Source organism: Ischnura elegans, chromosome 12 (assembly GCF_921293095.1).
Source record: "Ischnura elegans chromosome 12, ioIscEleg1.1, whole genome shotgun sequence".
Lineage (NCBI taxonomy): Eukaryota > Metazoa > Arthropoda > Insecta > Odonata > Coenagrionidae > Ischnura > Ischnura elegans.
Window position 1 is genome coordinate 41,684,112 of NC_060257.1, and position 23,996 is coordinate 41,708,107.

The 23,996-nt window shown below is 40.2% G+C and overlaps 1 protein-coding gene across 1 annotated transcript in view; it reads right to left on the reverse strand.

Annotated features, from left to right (window-relative positions):
- The window catches only part of LOC124168886 (serine/threonine-protein kinase SBK1-like), a 99,734-nt gene that overhangs the window by 37,905 nt on the left and 37,833 nt on the right, over nucleotides 1-23,996 (reverse strand). Inside the window, exon 2 of the mRNA XM_046547261.1 lies at nucleotides 21,664-21,779. Coding sequence (XP_046403217.1) covers nucleotides 21,664-21,726 — 63 coding nt within the window. The 5' untranslated portion in view covers nucleotides 21,727-21,779. The remainder of the gene's footprint in view (nucleotides 1-21,663; nucleotides 21,780-23,996) is intronic.

Below are 23,996 nucleotides of genomic sequence, written 5' to 3' on the forward strand. Positions count from 1 at the left end.
ACATTCATCGAATGAACTATGGGAAAGGTTTTATGGGAACTACCCTCCAGACGAATGGAATAGGATATGAAGGATCTTCCAAAAAAAAAAGTGAGCGCTCCTTGGCGCATTTGGCGACGTCCCACATTTCACCATTGAGTAACGAAGAGGTGTGGGTGCGGTATTTCTCCGTGCATCTGCACCAGTGCACGCGTGTGCATACTTTATGAAACCCGAGTGCCTCGTCACACGAACGTTTAGCACCTTGGCTACGTGATGCACTACCCTGCCCAGAGGAGTGCCCGCAGTAACGAAATAGTTCAGAGTAGCCAGTCTCCTGGGAAAGTCATGTCGAGGAGTGAGGCAAAGTTGCCCAATATCGCCGTTACTTAAAACATGTTCGTTGAGGAGATGGTAGGAGAGGACTGGGATGAGTTTGAAGCTGGAGTAAAAGAAGGAGGAATGATGTTTAAATCAGTGAGTTTCGAGGATGATCAGGCGTTGATTAGCCAGTCAGCGAGGGGACTGCAGACTCCAGTGGCGCAGTGAGGAGGGGGTTTTGGGGGATACCCCCCCCCCCAGAGCTCAGAGAAATTTTTAAGTTTATGGATAGAGCAAGTACTTAGCGTGGAGGGGATGTTGAAAATGGTGTTAGAGGGTAGAATTGGGAACGAGGGAGGGGAAGGAAGAGAATAGGATTTTTTAGATAGATTGAAAGAGAGTAGGCCTTACAGTGAATTAAAGAAGGCAGTGCTGGAAGGAAAGGGAGGCTCCCAGATCACTTCTTTAGCACTCCATGGAAACCTGCCTTAATCGTTAGAATACTATAATAATAATCCATTTTACTTAATTGGATTGATATTACTAACAGTATTAATTAAATTAACTATAGAAGGATCAATAAAATATCCCTCATAAAGCCGTAAAAATCACCATTTTGAACCATTTATCTTAAAATTCCGCAATTTATTAATCTCGCACCTGCCGCTTATCCTGATGGGTATTCCATATCCCCTAACACCCCGGTATTAGTCACCTAAACCCCCCCCCCGGCCTAAATTCCTAGCTGCCCCCCTGGCAGGCTCTAGTGGATGCGTTAGGGGAATGTTGCGAGGAGAATGGCATGAGAATTAATCACCAAAAGGCCAAGGTTATGTGGTTTTGTTAGGAATCGTGAGATAGGTATATGAGAGTAAAGATAAAAGTGGGTGGAGAAAAAACTTGAGCAGGTAGAGCAGTTCAATTATTTGGGCAGCGCATTTGAGGAAAACGGATACAGCAGTAAGGATATCAAGAAAAGAATTTCGTCAGCAAAGTAGGCCTTCATGAACAGGAAGGAGTTCATGAAGAGGATCGCTATCTGAGAGTTTATAGAAAAGGTTAATGGAGAGTTTGATCTGGAGTGTAGCACTTTACGGTGCGGATACATAGACACTTAGGAAGGAGGACGAAAGAAGACTGGAGGCTTTACAGATGTGGGTAAGGCGAAGAATGGAGAAGGTGAAGTGGACGGAGAGGAGGAGGAACGACGAAGTGCTGGATATGGTGGGTGAGGAGAGGCAGCTTTTAGATTTATTGGAAAAGTATAAATTTGCTGAAATGAAACATTTAGTCCCCCGATAAATTAGAGGACCTTGTGTTAATCAATTATATCTGTGATTTGAACTTGGATAAATACAGTTGTGCCAATTGTACGCACAATTATTTAAAAATCAAAACGTGTTTCTTAGTTTTGAACGTGTTTTTTCTATATTTTGAATACATAGTTTTTCCGCACGAATCTTTAAAGGCAATTTCAATGAATTAAATCGAAATTTTATTACTCCTGACGTACATATTTAACGCTTTTAGATTTTTAAATGACCATATCTATTTTTCGTGATTAAATGAAAAGTGAAAATTTTTAAGCGCGCAAAAACGCGACGGCTAAGTATGAATGCTGAGAAAAGCACGTTTGACGTCCTCTGCCGCCGCGTGAGAGGCCACCTTGGTGAGAGGCTATGAGCGCCGATACGATACAGGCTGCTAGCAGGTAGCGCTTGGATTTAATAAGGATTATTAGTGACCTATTAAACGTAGGAAACTTTCCGACCGTAGAAAATTTTAATAGGTGATTATTAAGAGGTGTTTCCCTGAGCTCTGCGCCTCATGCATGCATTGGTAACCTCAGACGATGTAAAACTCCTGACAACTCGTATAGCATCTAGGTCCCTGTGACGTCACGTGGGGTGGCATCGCATGGGCGCCAATCTGGCCTTTTTCAAATGAGGTTAAAATTGACCATTAACATTCGTGTGAACTGGGATTTCCAAAACCAAATTATTTGTATATTATGAATACACTAATGGTGGGTAACGAGTCGCAATCAATGCCTTTCGTTTTCTCCGATGAAGGAAACTACCCTATTGGCGGAAGGACCTGCTGCCAAATCTTTTTAAATGTCTATTATGGTCTGAAGAGGCCTTCTATCTTTAGCAATTGTAATAATTCTCCGTGACGACGGTAGAAAAACAATGAGAGCCAAATAATAATTAACAACAATTGTGGTTGACGAAGCAAACATAAACAAAAAGGGAGTCATGAAATAAAAATAGTGGTCGTAGGCGCTTTCTCTCCTGATTTTTCGTTCTGAATACTTTTCAATTGTGTTTTTGAATAATTTGATATGTGAAGTAATGTAACGGGTCGTCTCTCCCGAATTTCTACGTGATTTATTGCCCTAGGAAATTATGTTAATAATTTGTACTTATTTGATTTGAAATAGAAGGAGTGAACATTACACTATTCTTCTTTGGAATGATTACATTATTTTTCATTCTATGTAATATGCTACGTTTATTCATCGTTGTCTTGCTACATCACGCCACGTTTATTCTACGTCACCGTACCATTTTCCTGGTTCACAGCCCATTTCCTAATACATCTCGATACATGCCTGTTGAGGCGTCTAGTATGATGATGTAGGTACCGTGGTAGAAAGGGTATTTAAGACGTTTCCGGCGCCTTTTAAGGTAATAACCTTACTTTGAGGTCAATTTTATAAAAAAATTCGTTTCTTAATGTTTTGCTTTTCCCTTGAATTATAATAATGGTATTTTTTTTACTCGAATGAAAAAATCGTGAATTGTTCTAGATTGGTTCTCGTATGGAATTATTCCAAGCGTTCATTACTCTATAATTGAAAATGTAGTTGGTTAAATAGTGGAGATAATTTGGGATGATTCAACCATAGCGATCTAGGTTTTAACTTAAAGTATTAAATGTACCGTCTCCCTATGACTTCATTTGTTAGTAACTTCTCCCATTTATGGATTTATCTAATATTTATTTCCGCGATCAGGGATAATATTGAATGCAATTTGCCAATTACAGTTTCATGGTCTTTAGTGAAGTGTTTTAGCCGCAGTGCGCACTATTCATACCTCTCGTCCGACGCATTAACTCTCAGTTACCTCAGATATTGGGATGATCTCAAAGCAAGCTCTTACACTCTGTGGAATGACGCCAAATCCGCAAAAAATTGCTAAAGTCATTAGGAAAGGTGGTCTGCTCTTGGAGGATTTAACGAGGAAGATTCAGGTCCAGTGATGTGGGTGTGAAAACGTCTGCAGAAAATCTTTGTTCCGATTAAACCGAGGGACTAGACCGATTCAATTAGAATATTCTGGAAACTATCATGAAGTATAGGCTTAGATTGCTTGATCCAATTGAGAATGGATGTATTTCATAGCGACACGTAGGACATCTTATTAGAACAGGGACGCAGCTAGGAATTAAGGCTTTTGGGATTTTAGGCGCAACTAATACTGCAGATTCTGGGGGGTTTGAAATACCCACCAGAAAAAATTAAATCAAATGGTTCAAAATGGTGAGTTTCAAGGATATCTGAGGGATATTTTATGAATCCTTACACTATCCCATTAGTAATATGATTAAGTAAAATGGATTAAATTTAAAAATTGTGGGAGGGTTTATCTCCCAAAACCCCCCTCGCGGCTTCACTGTATAAAAGCTCCACTATATTTCCAGGACCGACAGAAGCGATAAATTAAGATGGATATTTTGTCGGTGTTGGAATTCGTTTTTCCTCCTAGCAACAAGGTCCAAATAAATATTAGACGAAAATTCGTTGGTGCAATAACAATTCTCCATGACGACATTAGAAAACAATGGAGGTCAAATAATAACGAATAACAATTCTCGTTCTCGTTGACGACGCGAAAATAAACAAAATAGGAGCCATATAATGGAAATACACGTTCGGTTGTTGCTTCGTCGTTCCCGAGTCTTCGTCCTGAATACATATTTATCATTTGTGTTCGCGTTTTGTGTTTATTTGATTTGCGAAGTTATGTTACATATCGTCGCTCTCGAATTTCCTTCGTGTATAATTACCCTGGATCTGGACGTCTATAATTTGTGTTGATTTGTGGCGTAATGGTACGTGTCATTGCTCCCGAATTTTATTCTTCGCTAATTACCTTGTACATGTACAATTGCGTCTATAATTTTTGTTAATTTGTGAAGTAATGGTAAGTGTGTTGCTCCCGTATTTTCTTCGTGAATAATTACCGGGGAAAATTGTGTTTATTTGAAAAGTAAAGTAAAAGTATCCATTTCAGAGCGTTTGATTTTTAATTTGTCAACGGCTGGTGTCATAACACCCACTGCCATCCGCCTATCAGGGCGGTTTGCGGGATGATATGTAGATGTCATTTGCAGTAGCAAACTCATGGAGATTTAGCGTAAAAATCCTCCCGAAGCTTAATTGGTTTAAGAAATCTAAGTATGCTTCATTAAGCTTTAGGCGGACGTATTAGTAAGCCTGTTGTTCATATCTGCAAAATGGTTAATATTAGTGTAAAGTGTGCATTAGGAGTTCGTTCGATTTTGTCCTAATTTTGATTGTATTTCTTTATTACCAATGGAAGAAAGTAATCACTAAAATCCTTGCAATATTTCAATTGATCCTTTTCCTATCGTTTCCTGTAAGTTGGAAAATAAGAATTTTGGTAAGGAAAAATAGTGTTGACTGCGAACACTCATTTTTACGCGCACATTTCGATCCTGTGTCCCTCTAAGGAAAGAAATGCTCTTTTTTCTCACCTTCTAATATTTCTGCTATTTTGTAATGTGTGATCGGCATTAACCGGAACATGGTACAGCCATAATCTCAACTTGGAAGTGCTTGAAAGTTTCAGTCGGAAAAGTTCTTCACAATTACTTTTAGTTAAACTTATTACATTAAACTAAAGTATATGTGAGCTTCGGAAATCATACTCCGCAAATTTTAATTAGATAATAGGGAATGAGAAACCAAGTGGTAAATGTAATTTTTTTTCTAAACAGAGTTAGTTTCAGAAATTGTTAGAAGTACACAAAAACTTGGGGGCCATACGAGCGGGGGGATACGAGCGAGTCTCTGTTCTATTTAGACATCTATTGGAAAAACAAATGCACTATTAAACAATATCAAGTTGATCTCATTGTTTTCTGTACCTAATTTCTGTATCTTACTCTGGTGAGAACGAAAATAGCTTGTACCCTTTGGCTTCTCACCCCGAAATCATTGAAAACAGCCATTACATTAGCGATTGGATATTGTATTGCGGTCGAACTGACTCACCAATTTCTTGTCCAATATCCTTTTCACAATATTGGACACAACTTCTCGCCCAATTTGTAAATTAGAACACGTTCTATTTTCTCGCGGCCAATATCCAATCAGAAGTCAGTATTGTTGACTCCTAGTGGCCAAAACAAGAAGCTCTTTACAGATCATCCTGTTTGGCTGTAAAACAATAGTTTCGTTCCGAAAATTCGCTAGAAGTTTCTTAAATGTGGGCGAAATAAGTTGTTTCACCATTGTTTGAAGCTTACAAATCACACGAATGCTTATAAAACGTAAAAATCGTCGAAATACAATGGCGTTCTCTAGCGGGACATTATAACACTATTTCGGCCAATATTGGTGCAAATATTGATACGCGTCATACAATACGTAACGCCCAATATTTTATACAATATTGCGCGCCGTTTTATGGGCCAATAAATTGGAAAGTGTCGTACGGGCTTAATGAAAGGAAAAATTGTGCACTCATTAGTTTTATTAAAAAAATCTCGCCGACACTACCTAAAACTAAATCTGTAGGCATCTAACCTTGGCTTTGGGCCTTGATTCTCTGATGAATGGCGCGTATGTGATAGCTGGTGAATAATCGTCGCTAAAAACTGTGAAATGGGCTCAACGGCGCTGGATGACTCATGAAAAAAATCGCCCTTAATCAATTCTACTTTTGCTGAGATCTAAAAAAGAAAAGTGACGGCCTCTCAAGAGTGAGGGAGTTACTTGGTTGTTGAACCCTCTCCCAAAATATCTTCCGCCCTGGAAAATGATTCTCCTCCAAGGCTAACCTTTTTCGCTGTCGAAGGAGATGATACTTCGGGTAATCCTCCGCGTTGATTTGTTAATCGTAGACGACCTGTTTCGGGAACGTTCCAGTTTGCCACTTCACCTCAAAGAAGACAGCTGCAACTTCAACGAGACACGTCGAGTCGTCTACCTTGGAAGAATAAAGTGGGAGGGAACTCAAAAATCCCAAAAATTAAATATGTAACGATCTGAAGAGGAATATCAATACTACCAAAGAATAGCTAAAAATACAAATGAAACAACAAGGAACAAATATTTCCCCAAGCACTCGTCACGACAAATATTATTTCAATTATGATAACCAACAAAATGATTACGATGTGGATTCAACAAATGGATCCAACCAACAAAATGTGCGACTCGGTTAGCCGTATCCGGCCCGAAGGACCAAAAAAATGGAAAAAATGGGGATTGATCTTCTACGGCCTCAATGGATTAAAGAAGAAAAGAAATTTCTCAAATGGCCGTATGATTCTCCCTGCTCGTCCACCTTGCAAGTCGAAAAATTTTGCTGCGTTGGTGTGCGGGAAGGGGGAGAAATTCCCCGCAGGGACCAAACACCAGCCTCTCAACCGGAAAGCCCAAACAACACACACACTCACACAATCACTCACTCAAACATACACAACAAGATCCCTTGTGGGAGCTGTACGGACCTCCGCTAAGGATTCTTGCTCCACAGAAAACCGGGAATCTTCACAGGATGGGCCTGTTAAAGACAGCCGGTAACAGTAGACCAAAAAAATGTTTAATAGTCAAAGGTGAAAAAGTATACTGTATAGGAAACTGAATGCCGCCGAATGGCACTTACAAAAAATTCGAAGGCGTCAAATTCCATGGCGAGCTGTCGCGATGTCTCTGGGGCAGGTTCTCCTGGATGTCCGAAGTACACACCTTCTTTTCAACTATAACTGTCTCCTCGTCTAGAGGATCAAAAGAACCTCCTTGCCCTTTTACGGCGAACACACAAAAAAACAAAAGTAAAACGGAATGCACCACTCGGCGGCAAACACGATTAAGAAGCAGAAAAGTTTCTCGGGTTTTCCACCGGTTGATGTCGTCCATGTCTCCCGACGTTTCGATCCGCGACTTGCTGATCATCCTCAGGGGATCTTCCGAAGAGGAGGATCACCTGAGGATGATCAGCAAGTCGCGGATCGAAACGTCGGGAGACATGGACGACATCAACCGGTGGAAAACCCGAGAAACTTTTCTGCAACTGATACGCAGGGAAAACCTGAGATCATACACGATTAAGAAGTTTAGCGAACAGCGGGTGAAACCTGATTTTTTCAAGCTAGTTAACTTTGTAATTTCATCTAGCATACTCTTATTTCGCCGTCGAGTAAAGCCCTGCGCATACGGAGTGACTATTTTGTGACTGCAGTTGGAAACCAGTTGCATCGGTAACCAGTTTACGACTGAAATAATACTTCTATCCGCGCACGATTATACCGACTAAGGGCTGGTTGTGAATTAGATGCTTCTATTGTGCAATCAGTGAGGTGTTTACTTAGTGCGGTACGTGTTTTTAAGGCCTTGGCTTGGCCGTGTGCGCTTACTATGTCAGGCTCAGACTAAGATGACGCTGTTAACTATTATATGTATTGAAAGCGATAGATAGTTTATGTTTGTACAGAACTTCATGCTTCTCTACTGCTCCATAGAGCTTCATGTTGAGTTCTTGATCACCCATGTTGATATTGACATTATACGGCCGTCAAAACACCGGCAAAACGCTACTTGATCTCGTGCAACTCGAGTCTGCAGCGCAACTGCGACCGCGGACCCACGGCTGTATGCGACTGTTCCCAGATTGGTTTGATATCGTCAAATATCAATCGTTTCGTGTGCGACTCCCAACTCCAATACATTGTTGAGGTCACAAAACAGTTGCACGATCAACTGGTCTGCAACTGTAGTTGCAGAACAGTCGTTCCGTATGCGCTGGCCCTAAAGGATCATTGGGTATCATCAGCTACAACTACTACGCGACATGTCGTATACCTTGGCAAAGTGACACCGGAGGAAACTCAAAAACCCCAAAAAGGGAAATATTACGGTCTAAGAGGAAAAAGGATCATCAATACCAGTGAGATATGATTTTTTGAAGCCAGTTTACTTTGAAATTTCTTCTAACATTATTTCTCTGTCGTAGCGTCGAGTTTCGCTGTCGGACGTTTTTTACGCTATAGACGTTGCATCATTGTCGGATGTTTATTTACAGTATTGAAGAATAACAGTGACCACTACACCGAATGTGATTTCGGTGTATATTAATATTTTTACGCTACTGACGTTACAGTATTTTCGGATATTTTTTTTACTCTTATTTAACTTTTGAGGCAGCTTATGTATAGGGTGATAGTCCGTATTGTTTTGCCACAGCTTATATAATGTCTTGAAAACATTCCAGTTTCATCTCTAGGTCCGTGTGACACTAAGAGGAAAACTTACAGCGGCAGAACTTGTCTACTACCTCAGAAAAATGATGCGGGAGGGAACCCGATAGGCCTGAATAGAAAAACGTTAACAATCTGAGGAACAAAAATGAGAATTTACGAAATATGTCGTCTACCTTGTCAAAAGGACCTGGCAGAGAAGCCGAATGACAAGCTTTTTCCAGACCATTATGCTGTTGCCTTCCTTCTAGATTTGTTTCATTATCATTGGTGTTCCCAACTTTATGTCCAGTCTAAAAAATCGCTTTGAGGAAAAATACTTTTTCCACTCGTACTTTTCTTATGTATTTTCGTATTTGCGGGTGACTCCGTGAGTTTATGCCCCGAGATAGTAATGATTATTTCCCAAAACAATGTCTTGGAGACGTTTCATTAAAAATCGTTTCTGCTATCGCTACCCATGGCTTTTGTCGGCGGATAAACTTGAATATTTGTCTCGTCTTCGGGTTTTCGGTAGAAATAGACTAAGCCAGGCGAGACCAAAAGATTAAGACGAAAATAAACACAGGCGAAGTAGTGACCTTGGCAGTGAGACAGCACTGCTGGCTACTCCTAAAACTTTTAGAACTCCACTGCTAATAGCTGATTGTCAAATCCAAGGAAACTGCTAAGAGGCGGCCCAATTCCATCCCATAGAAGGCTGATTTCTGTTGCCACTTCGGTCTCATTTTAATCGGTTTTCAAAAATGTCCGCGGGGCGGTGTTGAGTGCGATGCGATCTTTTTTCCCCAATTTTGCAATATTTCCACTTTTTTCCCCAATACTTGCAATATTTCCACTTTTTTTCCCCAATATTTGCAATATTTCCACTTTTTTCCCCAATATTTGCATTATATTGATTTAAATTGCAAGGAATAGCAATGAAAAGTTTTGAATTTGATGAATCACATCATCATTTGTATGAATATCTGTCAATACCCCTAATTGTACCTTAGGCCGGCCTCGGCGGAGGTGGGGTAACGTCCTCACCTGCCAAACAAGAGGTCGCGGGTTCGAGTACTGCCTGGGTAGGTTGCCCCTATCCAGAGCATGGTTTTTCGTGAAAATGTATTTGTTAAACATTGTTGAAAGAACCCGATATGAAGACCAACATGAGCTGTTTTCGGTGGTATGAAAATAAATGAAATAAATTTATCCGTGAAACTCGGATCAATTTGTCCGTCAGCGACGCGAGAGGCGACTTTAGTAAACTCTTTTAATTGCGCGGTACGTGACAACACATTTAGAGGCCGACTAGAAGATCCCTTTTCGTAGTATTCGTGATCAAAACACACTACAGTGGCTATCTCGTGAATTTTTCAGCCTAACTGTTCATTAGGAAAAACTCCAGCTTTTAATTTATAACTTGAAGCGTAGGATTTCGCAGTGAGATTAATTAGTGTCGAAGGCTTTCGGGAGGGACGGTTAACTTCGGTATTTTAGAATTTGGATGCGTGTTTTAGAATTAATCTGGTGATATTTAACATACTAATGTGTTTTAAATTACTTGTAATTTTCCACGAATACTTTAAGTCTCTTCACGACCGATTTCAATATATTTTGTATTACCTTCACCTGGAGGCGATACAAAATTCTGAAATACTGAAGTTATCCGTTAAAGCATATGTGGAAAATTGCCAGTAATATTTTATTTATTGATATATCACCTTTTACCCTTCTCATCCACGTACTTTATTTAAAGATAATCACACATATTTATATCTTTATGCCCAAATATCTGTGTGTTTTACCAGAATCTCCGGATTCTATTTCCCTAAAATCTGTCCTTAATTTTTGCCGAACAATCCGATCGTCGAATGCGAGCGAAGATGTGGGTGCACAAATTTTAACTAACACGAAAAGAAGTAGCTTTTAATCTCTGGTATTTTGTGTAATTACTTGTGTATTGACCTGGAGAGTAAAACGCACGATTCGATTCAATCGAGCACGCAGAACGAAAATTGAATTATTGGCCGGCATGCGGCTTTGTGGAGTGGTATTCTGACGTACAATTTTGTGGACGAAATTTCAGTTACGGTTATATGGCTCAAGTTTAATCCATACGATTTTGGGAATTATAAAAATCAAAATACGCCTAAAATGAACGATTTTTTGGGATACTACTTTGTGGCTAGGAGCGTTCGATATGAGTTTAGGTATAACAAAAAAAAATATTTGATGTTAAAGACTGAATCACTCGATCATTTTCTTTCGTCACGAAAAGTGATCGCTCAAGTGATAATTTTTCTGAATCACACGGTCCCTCCCGCCTTCGCTTTTCGCATCACTTCGGACCTGAAGAAGCAAACTGCAAAGTTTGCGAAACATGTCGTCGCCTGAGATGAACAGACGCGGGAGAGAACCTGAAAGCAGCCAATCATCTTTTCCAGGATGTTGAAACTTAATAGTGCCGATTCTTCCTTCGGCAAATCAGGAAAGCCATAGAAATTTTTAAAAATACCGTTGAATTTCGACAGAGAGGACGTATATCTCTTAGGACGTGATTGTACATATAAGTAATTGCTAGAATCAATGATTACCTTATAACCAGTCTCACTATTCATTGAGCCAAATAACTGGGCTTTGCATCCTTGCCACTGAAAAATTGAACGAACTGTAAGATAATAGTGATGATATGGGACTTTGAATTTCTAGGTTTCAGAATGGAAATACCTTTAGGGAAACTTCATTTCTTTATTTTGTGAGAAAATTGTGTAACATTCAACTAAAAATAATAATTAGATAACACTTTTCTATCCATGCATGAAACAAATCAAATCACTTGATTTATCTATGAAATGCAATACTTGTACGTTTCCTACCGTTTATAGTACACCAACCAATTTGGACTAATTTTCACAGAAAAAAAGCGTAATAAATATTAACTAATAAATAAATAATTTCAAGGCTATTATTTTTATCATCAATGTTTCTACTTGGAAATCAAGGCTACGTACCCATAGATCATTAATAGATTCCATTAGTCTACCAGTTCTCTGTTTTACGTCAATAATACTGGAAAAATGATTCTCTCATTTATCTATACACTATAACACCCACTTCCGACCACTACTGAGTGACTGTCATAAGTTCAAATACATGATACCCCTTGAATCATCCTAAGGGTGGTTTCATGGATGAGCCCATGAAGACTGAACCTAACCATTGTAATATAGGAAGTGTATTACCTATTTGTAAATTTTCAGAAGAAAAAATTCCAGAATTTTTCAAGACTAATTCAGAAAAAAAATTGTATTTATCAACCAAAATGGCCAATTAGTACTTCATGCATTCAATGGAGGGTTTGCACCTTAATTTCTGAACCATTTAAATGAAAAAATGTAAATTTCGTTAAAGTTTTCGAGACAGAGGATAAATACTCATAAAATTTATGCTGAATATACCGACAACTTTGAAGTGCTACGACATTCAGCTCAGAGCTACGTAAATGGCATGAAAAAAATATTTAAAAAATGGCAACCCACCATTTTGAAAACCATAGGAGAAAGGTCCTTACCAACCTTAGGGTTAAATTATTGATTGAGTGAAATGATTACGTCACTTCGTGTGCAGGGTTGCAGCACCAATATACTATAAAACCCACTTCCACATCTTATTGACTGCTTAAATAAAATAAAGGCACTTCATTCATCTACATCTACATACTACCCCGCAAGCCGCCTAAAAGACGTGCGGCAGGGGTTGTTAGGACACCGGCCGTTTACAAAGAAAAAGGAAATGGTGTAACGAAATTACGACTAGCATTTATTGAAGTCCTTAACGGTTCGGGGGAAAAAGGAATTCGCATATCTATCCGTTCGGCAAAATATCTCTCTTAATTTTTCGCTTCTGTCGGACCTGGAAATATAGTGTGCCTCTAATATTATGTTCTCCGTGTCGCTCTTAAAGACATCCATTCTCAATTGTTCAAGCAATCTAAGCCTAGCGCGCAGCCTCCGAGTCTCCAACGGCTCCCAGCCTAACTCGCTTAACATCTGGGTAACACTGTCTGTACGCCCGTAGCAGTTTTTGACGAAACGCGCAGCCTTCCTTTGAATTTTATTCAGTTCGCGGATTAAGTCTTTCTGCACCGGATCCCATACGCTCGCTGCATATTCAAGGTGCGGTCGGACGAGAGCGAAATAGCACCTTTCCTTTACTTTCTCATCCGAAAATCTTCCCACAATACGCTTGACGAATCCTAATTTCTTCAGGGCTATGCCGCAAATATTCCTTGTATGTGTTCCCCACGAGAGGTTGTAGGTTATAAACTTTGTACTTTCCACGCTTATTTTAATACTATGCAATCGGTTTCGACGTGTTTACGTCATTTTCAAGCTAGACTTCCATCTCCAAACAAGCCTGAGTTCAATTTACACTACAAGGCACGGGAAGGGAAGTAGGTAATGAGGACTTGGAGATGGAACTCTAGCTTGAAAATGACGTAGAACATGTCGAAACGGGTCGCAGAATATTACAATAAGTGTGGGAAGTACTGATTTGATTTTAGCATGCATCACTTCCCCATAGTTAATCCACCAACCATCAAATTCTCTCACTCACTGACTCCCTCTTACTAACGAGGGGCGCAAATGATATCTTGAGTTACGTTTACTTTTATCCTAATAAAAAAATAATCAAGTCACATGCAGAGTTTACGAAAATTTAAATTAAATTTATTACACACATACACAAGAAAATGCCATCTTATGATATAAAAAAGATATAATTGTGGTTCTACAATGTATGGCAATACGGGCGGGCCTGCAAATGGGGGGGCGCGCCCCCTACGCCCCCATCTATATCCGCCACTGTCTGAAACCCTAATGAAAATTTGTCGAAATACTAAATTTTTAATCTTCTATGTACTTCAGTGTTTCCAACTGACTCTATGCCCATACTTTTTAAGGGCATTTGCGGGTCAAAAAGACGATTATTCAAAAATGTCATTCTTTGAATCTAGACCACGCTATACGTTGAGAAATCAATTTTCAAACCGATCTTTTTATTTTTACCGCACTTTTAATTTTAGCCAAATCGTGCAACTTAATGTGCACCATTTCGTGAATTATTATCTCAGCAACGGGGGAAGGTGCGGCGTTGGGTCAAAGAGTTCAAAACAATAGGGTGGTTTCCTATTATTTTTTTATTGCCTAAAACGAAATATTATTACTCCTGAAGTACGTATTTCACGCATTTAGATTTTTAAATGACGATATCTATTTTTCCCGATTAATTGTAAAGTGAAAATTTTCAAGCGCGCGAAAACGCGACGGGTAAGTATGAATGCTGGGAAAACTCCGTGCGTCGTCGTTCTGGTTCCCGCTGCCGCAACTGAGGTGACCTTGGGGCGAGGCTTTGAGCGCTGATACGACGCAGGCTGCTAGCAGGTAGCAGAGTACTCTGCTAGCTGGTAGCGCTTGCCTTAAATAAGGATTATTAATACCCTATCAAGCGAAGGAAATTTTCCGACCATAGGCAATTTTAATAGGTAATTATTAAGAAATGTTTCCTGAGCTCTGTGCCTCATGCATGCATTGGTAATCTCAGGCGATGTAAAACTCTTGACTACTCGTATGGCATCTAGGCCCCTGTGACGTCACGTGGAGTGGTATCGTATGGGCGCCAATCTGGTCTTTTTCAAATGAGGTTAAAATTGACCATTAACATTCAAGGAAACTGGGATTTCTAAAAACAAATAATTGGTATACTATGAACAGCAATGGAGGGTAACGAATCGCAATCAATGCCTTTCGTTTTCTTTGATGAACGAAACTATCCTATTTTGAGGACTGGAAGAGTGAACAGAATAGGTCGCAGGTCTTTTCCGTGCAGTTCTGGGGGGGGGGGGGGGGTAGAGACCCCCTCCTGGGAGCGAAAGCGAGTATTTTAACAAAAGGTACGTCTGAATAAAACTATATATCCATTTAATTTTCAGTCAGATTATTTTAAAGAGAGATTTCAAGCTAAACACAACGAAGGTTCATCTCGACCAGTCCATTTCGCGCTTCCTTAAGTCCATCTGGTAGTTGCATCTGTGCGAAGGAGCTGTGATAGATGCGTGACTGTTCCTTACTTCCCATACTCTAAGTTACCGACGGAGATAGCAGAATTCTCAATGACGGGTTGGTATTTTTGGAGCAGAGAAGAAGCTGCTCGTAAATTATAACATGATAGCATGCAGTGCGTCATGTGGGCGATTCAAATTCAACCCCAATGTCTGTTGCGGTGAGTAAGTAAGCAGATTTGAAGTGTGGATGAGACACTGACCAGTCAATGCTCGGAGTAAATATATCGACCCCTCCCCAAATAATAGTTGGAATACGGGTAAAGAAAAAAAGCCGCAAAAAGCAACAAAAATATGTTCAAAGTATTCTCTTTTTGTGGTAATTAAGCCTTATGGTGCTGAGAAATGTTATCGCGCTTCTCCTGTCACTCGCGAAAAGTGTCGAAAAGTGGAAAGCATTATTGCGGTCCTCCTGCAAGTCACTGTTCACTTTATCTTAAAGTTGTAATGTTAACAAAAATTTCTACATAAATATGCATATGTATGTGTGTGTTTATTACTGTCTCAGTTAAAAAATATACTTCTGTGTTATTAGTATTGAATATTTTACATCTTTTGTATAAATATCAAATACTTGTCATAATGCCATTGTTAAGATTTAGAACATTTCCTGTATTTTCCATTTTTTTTGCTCTCATAGGTTTTACCTAGAGCATAATAAAAATATTCTATTCTATTCTATCTTAAGCCTGAATCACACGATCATTCTATCCGTCATTTCCTAGTGATCTTTATCGCTTTAACTAGAGTGATCACTCGCAAATGATCGTCGCCGACAATTGTTTTTCGCGATCGCGATCGCGATGAGGATTCCCATCGCTATTTTTCATCACTCGTCCGGTCGCTTTTTCCGTCGCTAAAACCGTCACTAAAACCCCATATCAGCCAATCGGAACACATTCCCGTATGGAGCGATTGCAGCGCAACGTTTGACAATCGTGGGAACGACATATAAAAAAACACGCTATATATTTTCGTGATGCGGTTACTAAGACAACGAGCTGTGATATCGGAGGTGATGGGAAAGGCGACGACGGGAGGGACCGTGTGATTCAGAAAAATGATCACTAGAGCGATCACTTTTCCAGATCAACTGAATAGACGTGGGAGAAAACCTGAAGGCAGCCAATCATCTACACCACTCCGCGGAAGCCTTCTTTACAACATCCGTGAGACAGCCATTCAGACAGCAACTACCCGCTAGCCTAAGGTGTATAAGCGAGGCAGAAACCTTCCTGATACGACGACACATTTGACCTAATTAATCATAATTATGGCTCCAGTATTGATACCGGGTAATGGTTCAGATACCATTGAGTATTCATACCACCTCTTCAGCGGTATTGATTGTGATTTCACATTGAACGCTATTGAACGATTGAACGCTATCAAGATAGCCAGGGAAAATTTTATTTAACTGACTCGGAAGAATGCCCAAGAAAATTGCAAAGATTTCAGCGAATAGCTCTGAAGATTCTCAGGTGTCTCGCCGTGTAAGGTCCTCCATATATTCTTCAGACGTTTCGATGTGCTACTCGTCTATCGTCCTCGGGGATTCATGAATCCAAAATCATTGGATTCCTGAATCCTTACTTACAGTGGGAAGGCAGTACTGGTCTCTTAAACTTGTTGTGTCATTTTTCCCTATCGTCCGTATTGAAATCACAATCAATACCGCTGAAGAGGCGGTATGAATACTCACTGAACCATTGCCCGGTATAACTTTTGGAGCCACAATGGAGAGGAACCATTCCCCTGTATAAATACTAGGGGCAAAATTGAGAGAATTTTCGTCGTGGAATGCATGAATCCCTGTGAACGATGGGCGAGTTGCTTATCGAAGCGTCGTAAGTAGATATGCAGGACCTTTTTCGGTGTGAAACGCGAGAAATATACACTGCCATTTTGTGCCGGAAAAAACAGACATTACATCACAGTGAATAGGTACATTTTGTCCGCTCTTGCCCCTGGTGTAGAGCTTAGCGAGATGGGCCTAAGTAGTGTGGAGGAAAACTTCTCGGTTTTCCAGCCGGGTCCAAGGATTTTTCAGCACCGACGTTTCGAAGGCTAAGTCTGCCATCGTCTTTAGGGTGAATGTCTTATCTTCAGGGTCTTCACCCTGAAGACGATGGCAGACTTATCCCTCGAAACGTCGGTGCTGAAAAACCCTTGTACCTGGCTGGAAACCTGAGAACACTTCCTCCAGTCTGTTCGCCGAGAAAACCTTAGATCCTTCATGGGCCTAAGTAGTTGGGAAGGAGTCGGAGGATTTGTTCTAAAAGCGAGGCGGGATAGAGAGGAGTGACGTAAGCACGGGAGGCGGGGGCGTGCCTCCCCCCGGCGACACACAGTAAACACGCCTCGACCGAAATCCAACTGGCGCGGGTCCAAGTCTGGTAGCGTGCGGGAGGGGTGAGGGCGGACAGCCAGGGAACCAGACACACGAGGGAGAACACCTCAGCCACAATCCCCACTATACTGCAGTGAGACAGACCGAAGATATGACGGCGGCATCACAAATATCCATCCGACACGGTATCAGAGGGAGTGGGAAGATATTCGGATGAGAGAGTGTCCCACTAGGAAGCGTAATCAACCCGCTTTTGTTCATTATTTACAGAAATGGCCCATGGTCTCGAATTAGCAGAATAATACATCGATTTGCTGACATTGATGTCATATATTGCGAAATTAGCGATCACTCTAACTTTGGAATTCTATGATCGGATTTAAAAATCGTTCATGAGTGGAGGCAGGAGTGGGGACTCGAACTTAAAACGAGCAAACGCATGGCTGTACATTTTTTCGCATGTCGTCCAAATATATCCATGTATATGCTGTAAATGTGTTAACATAAAGGTAAGAAGAATATATCAACATAAACAACAGGTAACATAAAGAGAAGTGTCTGGGAGTTACGATAACCTCGAACATATCGTGGGGAACACATATAAGAAATATTTTTCGCAGAGACCTGAAGAAGCTAGAATGCGTGTAGCGTATTGTGGGAATATTTTCGGAAGAGATAGTAAAAGAGAGGTGCTATTTCGCACTCGTCCGACCACACCTTGAATATGCAGCGAGCGTATGGTATCAGGTGCAGAAAGAATTAATCCGTGAACTGAATAAAATACAAAGGAAGGCTGCGCGGTTCGTCAAAACTGCTACGGGTGTACATACAGCGTTACCCAAATCTCAAGCGGATTAGGCTGGGAGCCGCTGGAGACTCGGAGGCTGTGCGCTAGGCTTAGGTTGCTAGAGCAAGCGTATTGTAGGAGAAAGTACGTATTTCTCGTATGAGAAAGCGAAAGGGAGGTGCACTTCCCAACACGTCTCGAATACGCAGCGAGAAAATAGGAGCCGACGTAGAAAGACATAATATGTGAACTTCATAAAATACAAGGAAACTGCGCTATCCATTAAAAACTGATACGGGCGAACAGAAAGCATAACATAGATGTTTAACGAATTAGGATTCGAACCTCTATGGACTCGGAGAATGCGCGATAGGCTTACATGGATTGGGTAATTGAGAGTGGATATCTTTCAGAGCGACACGGAGAACATAATATGAGAACCCCACTGTATTTTCAGGTCCGACAGAATCGATAAATAAAGAGAGACTGGGAAACCCCTGCGAAAATTTTGCACTCTCACTTAGATTTTATTTTAAATATTTTTTGCCTGCTTATATTACGTTTCTTTAGTTTAGTTTTAGATTGAATGGGTTTCTTTAAACCTTTCTTGAAATTTAGAATAAAAAAATGTGCGAAGTCGATATAGGGGAATATCAATTATAAAAAGTATGCATTCAGGTTCAAGCAATGATTTTAATTTGTCCACAAATTGTTAACTGTTACATGCACAACAATACTTATTTTCCATCGTTGCAGAAAAAAATTAAAAACTGCCGTTATTAATCAAAGTGTAAGAGAAAAACAAATAGGAGTGTCTCCCCTCATGTGGGGCGAGTGTCCTCCTCTAATGGGGCAAGAGTCCTAATCACAGTTTTCCCATGTAATATTTCTCTTTCCAGAATATGTGGAAAACTTGACTTTACGCCCAAAAAACGGGTTCTTTCCTCAGAAAAAAATTGAGTACTTACAGGAAATAATATGGAGCTGAATTGTTTTAAAAGTAAATGATTCAACGTACAAATAAATTCTCTTTCGTTTGCTTTTTGATGTATTGATTTTGATTGCTTCATTTAGACGATATAGCTCCTTAAACTCGGGTGCCTTGCCTTTTTTACAGACAGTAGATCCTTAGCCTACCTCCCTTGATGTTCACGACGAAAAAGGGACGACCTTTCGCGGAAAAGTTGATGACGTCATGAACTCAGGCCTAGGGCGTCGCCTCTTCTCCTCTACTTAGCCTCGCTCATTGGCCTCATGTGGTTCAATTTATTTTTTACCTTCGTGTGAGCCATTCCTTCCTTCATTGAAAGGTTCTCTCCGAACGAGTAAATGATCAATGGCTATTTTTTATTTCCGAATTTGAGCTAAAATTTTGCTGAAATCTCAGTTTTACCCAATAACGGTCATTGTTTTGAAATTCAATGAGCGCTCTTAGCGCGCGAGTGACGGCTCAATGAAAGGTTTCACTTCCACGGGAACGGTTCATTTCCATCTTGTCACGGTCGTTTCCTTGAGCAATGAATAACTCATTGAACCGTTCATTTTACGATACAGTAGTTCTCCGAATTGAGCCTCGTTCATTGCGAAGTATATGCCATCCCCCTAAATCTCTAATGTCCTCCATCCACTCATGAAAAATGTGCCTCGACTTTCGCATTTTCTTATTTTACGTTTGCGAACAAATGCGTAGATAACGAAGATATCTCCGTTACACATTGTCAAGTTACATGAGACATGGCCCCTGATAACGGACCTCAACCATATCCTGACCCCATTTGGGGAATAGGATTCACGGCTAGCCGGGGAAAAATGGGGCGTCTGCTGGCATTTCCCTGACCTTGTCACTGCTAGTGACGCTGTTGGCGAAATGGTCTCATCCTTCGTGCAAAATTTACCACCACACAACACTGGGCAAGCCTGAGACGGAAAATTTTGCCGCTCAGAATCACTTGTGAAAAAAATTGTCTTCGCTCTCCTTCAGAATTCTATTTTTGCTCGAAAAAATCTTGAAAATATTCGCGAAAAATAACTTAGCTGGCTCATTTTTATCCCTGTGAAAATAGGGGCAAAGTAGCTCAGAATCCCTTACAAAAACCGTTGTCTTCACTCTCTTTCAGAGTCCTATTTTTGTTTGCAAAAATCTTGAAATGTTCCGTAAAAAATAACTTGGCCGGCTCATTTTTAACCCAGTGAAAATGGGTTTTTATAATTCAGAATCCTTTATGAAAAAATGTCTTCACTCTCCTTCGGAGTTCTATTTTTGCTCGCAAAAATCTTGAATATTTTCGCGAAAAATAACTTGGCTGGCTCATCTTTATCCCCGTGAAAATAGGGGAATTTTTGATCGGAACCCCTTATAAAAGCGTTGTCTTCACTCTTTTTTGGAGTTCTATTTTTTTTCGCAAAAATCTTGAAATTTTTCGCTAAAAAATAACCTGGGTGGCTCATTTTTAACCCTAAGAAAATGGGGTGCATCACTAATTTCTTCGTTGGTTGAATATGTTTTCGCTTTGCACCATCTTCGTATGTGGCCCTTAACATATTACGTTTGACGATTAATAGCATTTTTTAACCTCTTCATAATCATATACTATTGGTCAACAATGTTTCCCGCAAATGAAGTGGCTCCACATGTTTTTGGATGATTTTAGATTTCCCCTTTTCTGAATGTTATTCCAATGAAGACGGAAATATATACACCGCAGTGTCATATACTCTAAATCGTGATCACTGACGTCCACCTCTAAAGGAAAAATAGTAGCGATTGACATTCAAATGAAAAATGTAGTCTTGCAGTTTAACACCCTGAAAATTGAGCGGAAAACAGACAAGTACACTTTTTCATACGGAAAACTTTCACGTAAGCAAAATTATTGAAAACCAATCGTGAATTGATGTTAAGGCCGCCATACACGGTGATTGATCTTGCGCATGATCATGCTGAATGATCATGCGAATGAAATCATTCGGCGTGTATTTCGGAAAAATTCGCAAATGAATCGTCATGTGCATGATGATTCAGTGAAAATTAGAACATACTCTATTTTGCTCGCATGATCCTGTGAAAGATCACGTGATCATTCAGCATGATCATTCGCATGATCATTCACCGTGTATAGCGGCCTTTAGGTGAGCTAGTAATATTATGTTGGTGACCAACGAATTGCTTCATCTTCTACGAGTTTTTGTCAGCCGATTAATGAATTTCAATAAAGTTACCGTTAAAAATGAGCGTTCGTTACTGGGTTCCATCTTTGAGATATCTATGACTAATTTACCGCAAGAGACGAAGCCGAAAATTCAGTAATGGCGAATGTGGTAGTATCGGATCTCGTGCTGATTGGCATTCACATAATTAGATGGCACAGTAATAGTTGCTTAATGGAAGGTAAGAAACGGATTTAATTGAAATAAACAGGCTTTTATGACTGAGGAAGATAGGTTACAGTCGGGAATTATCGATTATAATATTATTATTATTATTTTTTATTATTAGTGGCAATTTTTAAAAGAACGCAGTGGAAATTCAAGAATACCTCATTTCTTTTGTAGAAAGAGGCGTTTGGCAGAAATTACTATTTAAGTTAGTTAAGAGGTGGTTCTTACCTTTTCCATTTCGAAGTCTCGTATCCTATGAATGTTGTGAATCGGCGTGTCAAGGCTACCCATCTTGTTTTTTTTTTGTTGGTTCACTCGTTCAGGTCCAAATATCCAAAAGATTCCTGAAAAGAAAAATCAATAATTAAGAGGATAAAATATGTAATTATAAAAATACTCTTAAATTTCTTCAAGTATTTAAGACTTTTTCGATTAGATTTGGTAATCTGCAGAATTAGTGCCAAGGCTATCAGAAAGTAATACAGGATTATGTAGAAATTACAATTATGTATACAGTTCCTTGTAGAAATATTGCATCATATTCATTCATAGCCCTGATGAAGGTATATAAATGTATTGAAACGTTGGCCCAAATTTGTTCTAAACTTCTCCATGACCGACACTCCAAGACACAAATCAATGATAATTAATATTAAATTTCAATGTGTACGACCTTAGTCACTTGACAAGAGAGAAACCCGGCGTCGGCATTAGCGTACTCCTAACGAAAAGCGCCATGGGAACCACGGCTTAACGTCCCATCCGACGGACGGAGAGTTGCTCTTGAAATGCCCTCCTTAACCCTTCGGCTGATGTATCGGCTTTTGCCGCTCGGGCAAAAAGTGCGGTGGGCCGATATATCGGCTCTTACGTGATACATTATTTCATTTGCAATCACTTATTGAATTGCTATAACTTATTTCAGTGAACGTAAAATTTTTTTGTCAAGTTTAACCTCAATAATTTAAAAAACCGCTGATGGATATGTAATAAAATAGATTTGTATAGTTTTTTTTCTTAGTTGCTGCATTTTATGAAAATATCCTCCGATTTTCTCGCAGGTACCCGACGAAGAAGGATAACACTAAGAGAGTTAACACAGTCAAGCGGGTAGCGGGCATCGTCTGAAAAATCTCTGCCATCGCCGGGTTTCGATCCCGGAATTGCTAGGTGGGAAGTTAGCTCTCTAGTTACCATGCCAACCCGATCCCCTGACACTTCTTTGACGTTGCCAGGCAGAATCAAGAACGGGGGCAGGGAGGCAAAAACCTGGCAATGATCATGCGTCCAACCCTATATCCGTCACTTGAAACCGATACGCGGAGAGGATGTTCCTCTCTTGATCCTGCCTTAACTTCGGATTTGTAGTCTCTGCCCACTTACCACATGATACAGATGGATGTCTGTGAAACCTCACGCTTTTTTTTCTCTCGTGCGAAAACACCTTGAGATTATATCGAGGGGTATCGGGTCTGTGTGGTGGTTAGAGTGTTAAGCCAATTATTTTTTCCTATTATTTTTTTATTACCTAAATCGAAAGATTATTACTCCTGGTGTACGTGTTTCACGCTTTTAGATTTTTAAATGACGATACCTATTTTTCGCGATTAAATGAAAAGTGAAAATTTTCAAGCGCGCGAAAACGCGACGGGTAAGTATGAATGCCGGGAAAACTCCGTGTGACGTCATTCTGGTTCCCGCTGTCGCCGTGTGAGGTGACTTTGGGGCGAAGCTCTGAGCGCTGATACGACGCAGGATGCTAGCAGGTAGCCGAGTACCATGCTAGCTGGTAGCGCTTGGCTTAAATAAGGATTATTAATACCTTATCAAACGAGGAAAACTTTCCGACCTTAGCCAGTTTTAATAGATGATTATTAAGACATGTTTCCCTGAGCTCTGTGCCTCATGCATGCATTGGTAACCTCAGGCGATGTAAAACTCCAATCTACTCGTATAGAAACTAGGTCCCTGTGACGTCACGTGGAGTGGCATCGCATGGGCGCCAATCTGGCCTTTTTCAAATGAGGTTAAAATTGACCCTTGCCATTCGTCTAAACCGGTATTTCTAAAACCAAATAATTTGTATATTATGAATACGGTAATGGTGGGTAACGAATCGTAATCAATGCCTTTTGTTTTCTTTGATGAAGGAAAATACCCTATTGGATTGCCACCCCGTGGGATTGACTTCAAATCCCGGCAGTGGCGTTTTTTTTGGTGTCTCCAAGAACAATACGTGAAATAAGGATAGATCTGTTTCATACGCGAAAATTTGCAAGGTCTAATCTTTTTTGCAATGCGTAGGGTTCACTAAGGCGCACATTTTGTGACTAAGCTAAGTGTCCGCTTACGATGTCGGGCTCAGACTGAGACGACGTTGTTAACTATCATCAGTATTTAAAACGATAGATAGTTATGGTTGTACAGAACTTCATGCTTCTCTAGTGCTCCATAGAACTTCATGTTGAGTTCTTGATCACCCATGTTGATATTGACTGTACGGCAGACAAAACACTGGCAAAACACTACTTGGTCTCGTGCAACTCGAGTCTGCAACGCAA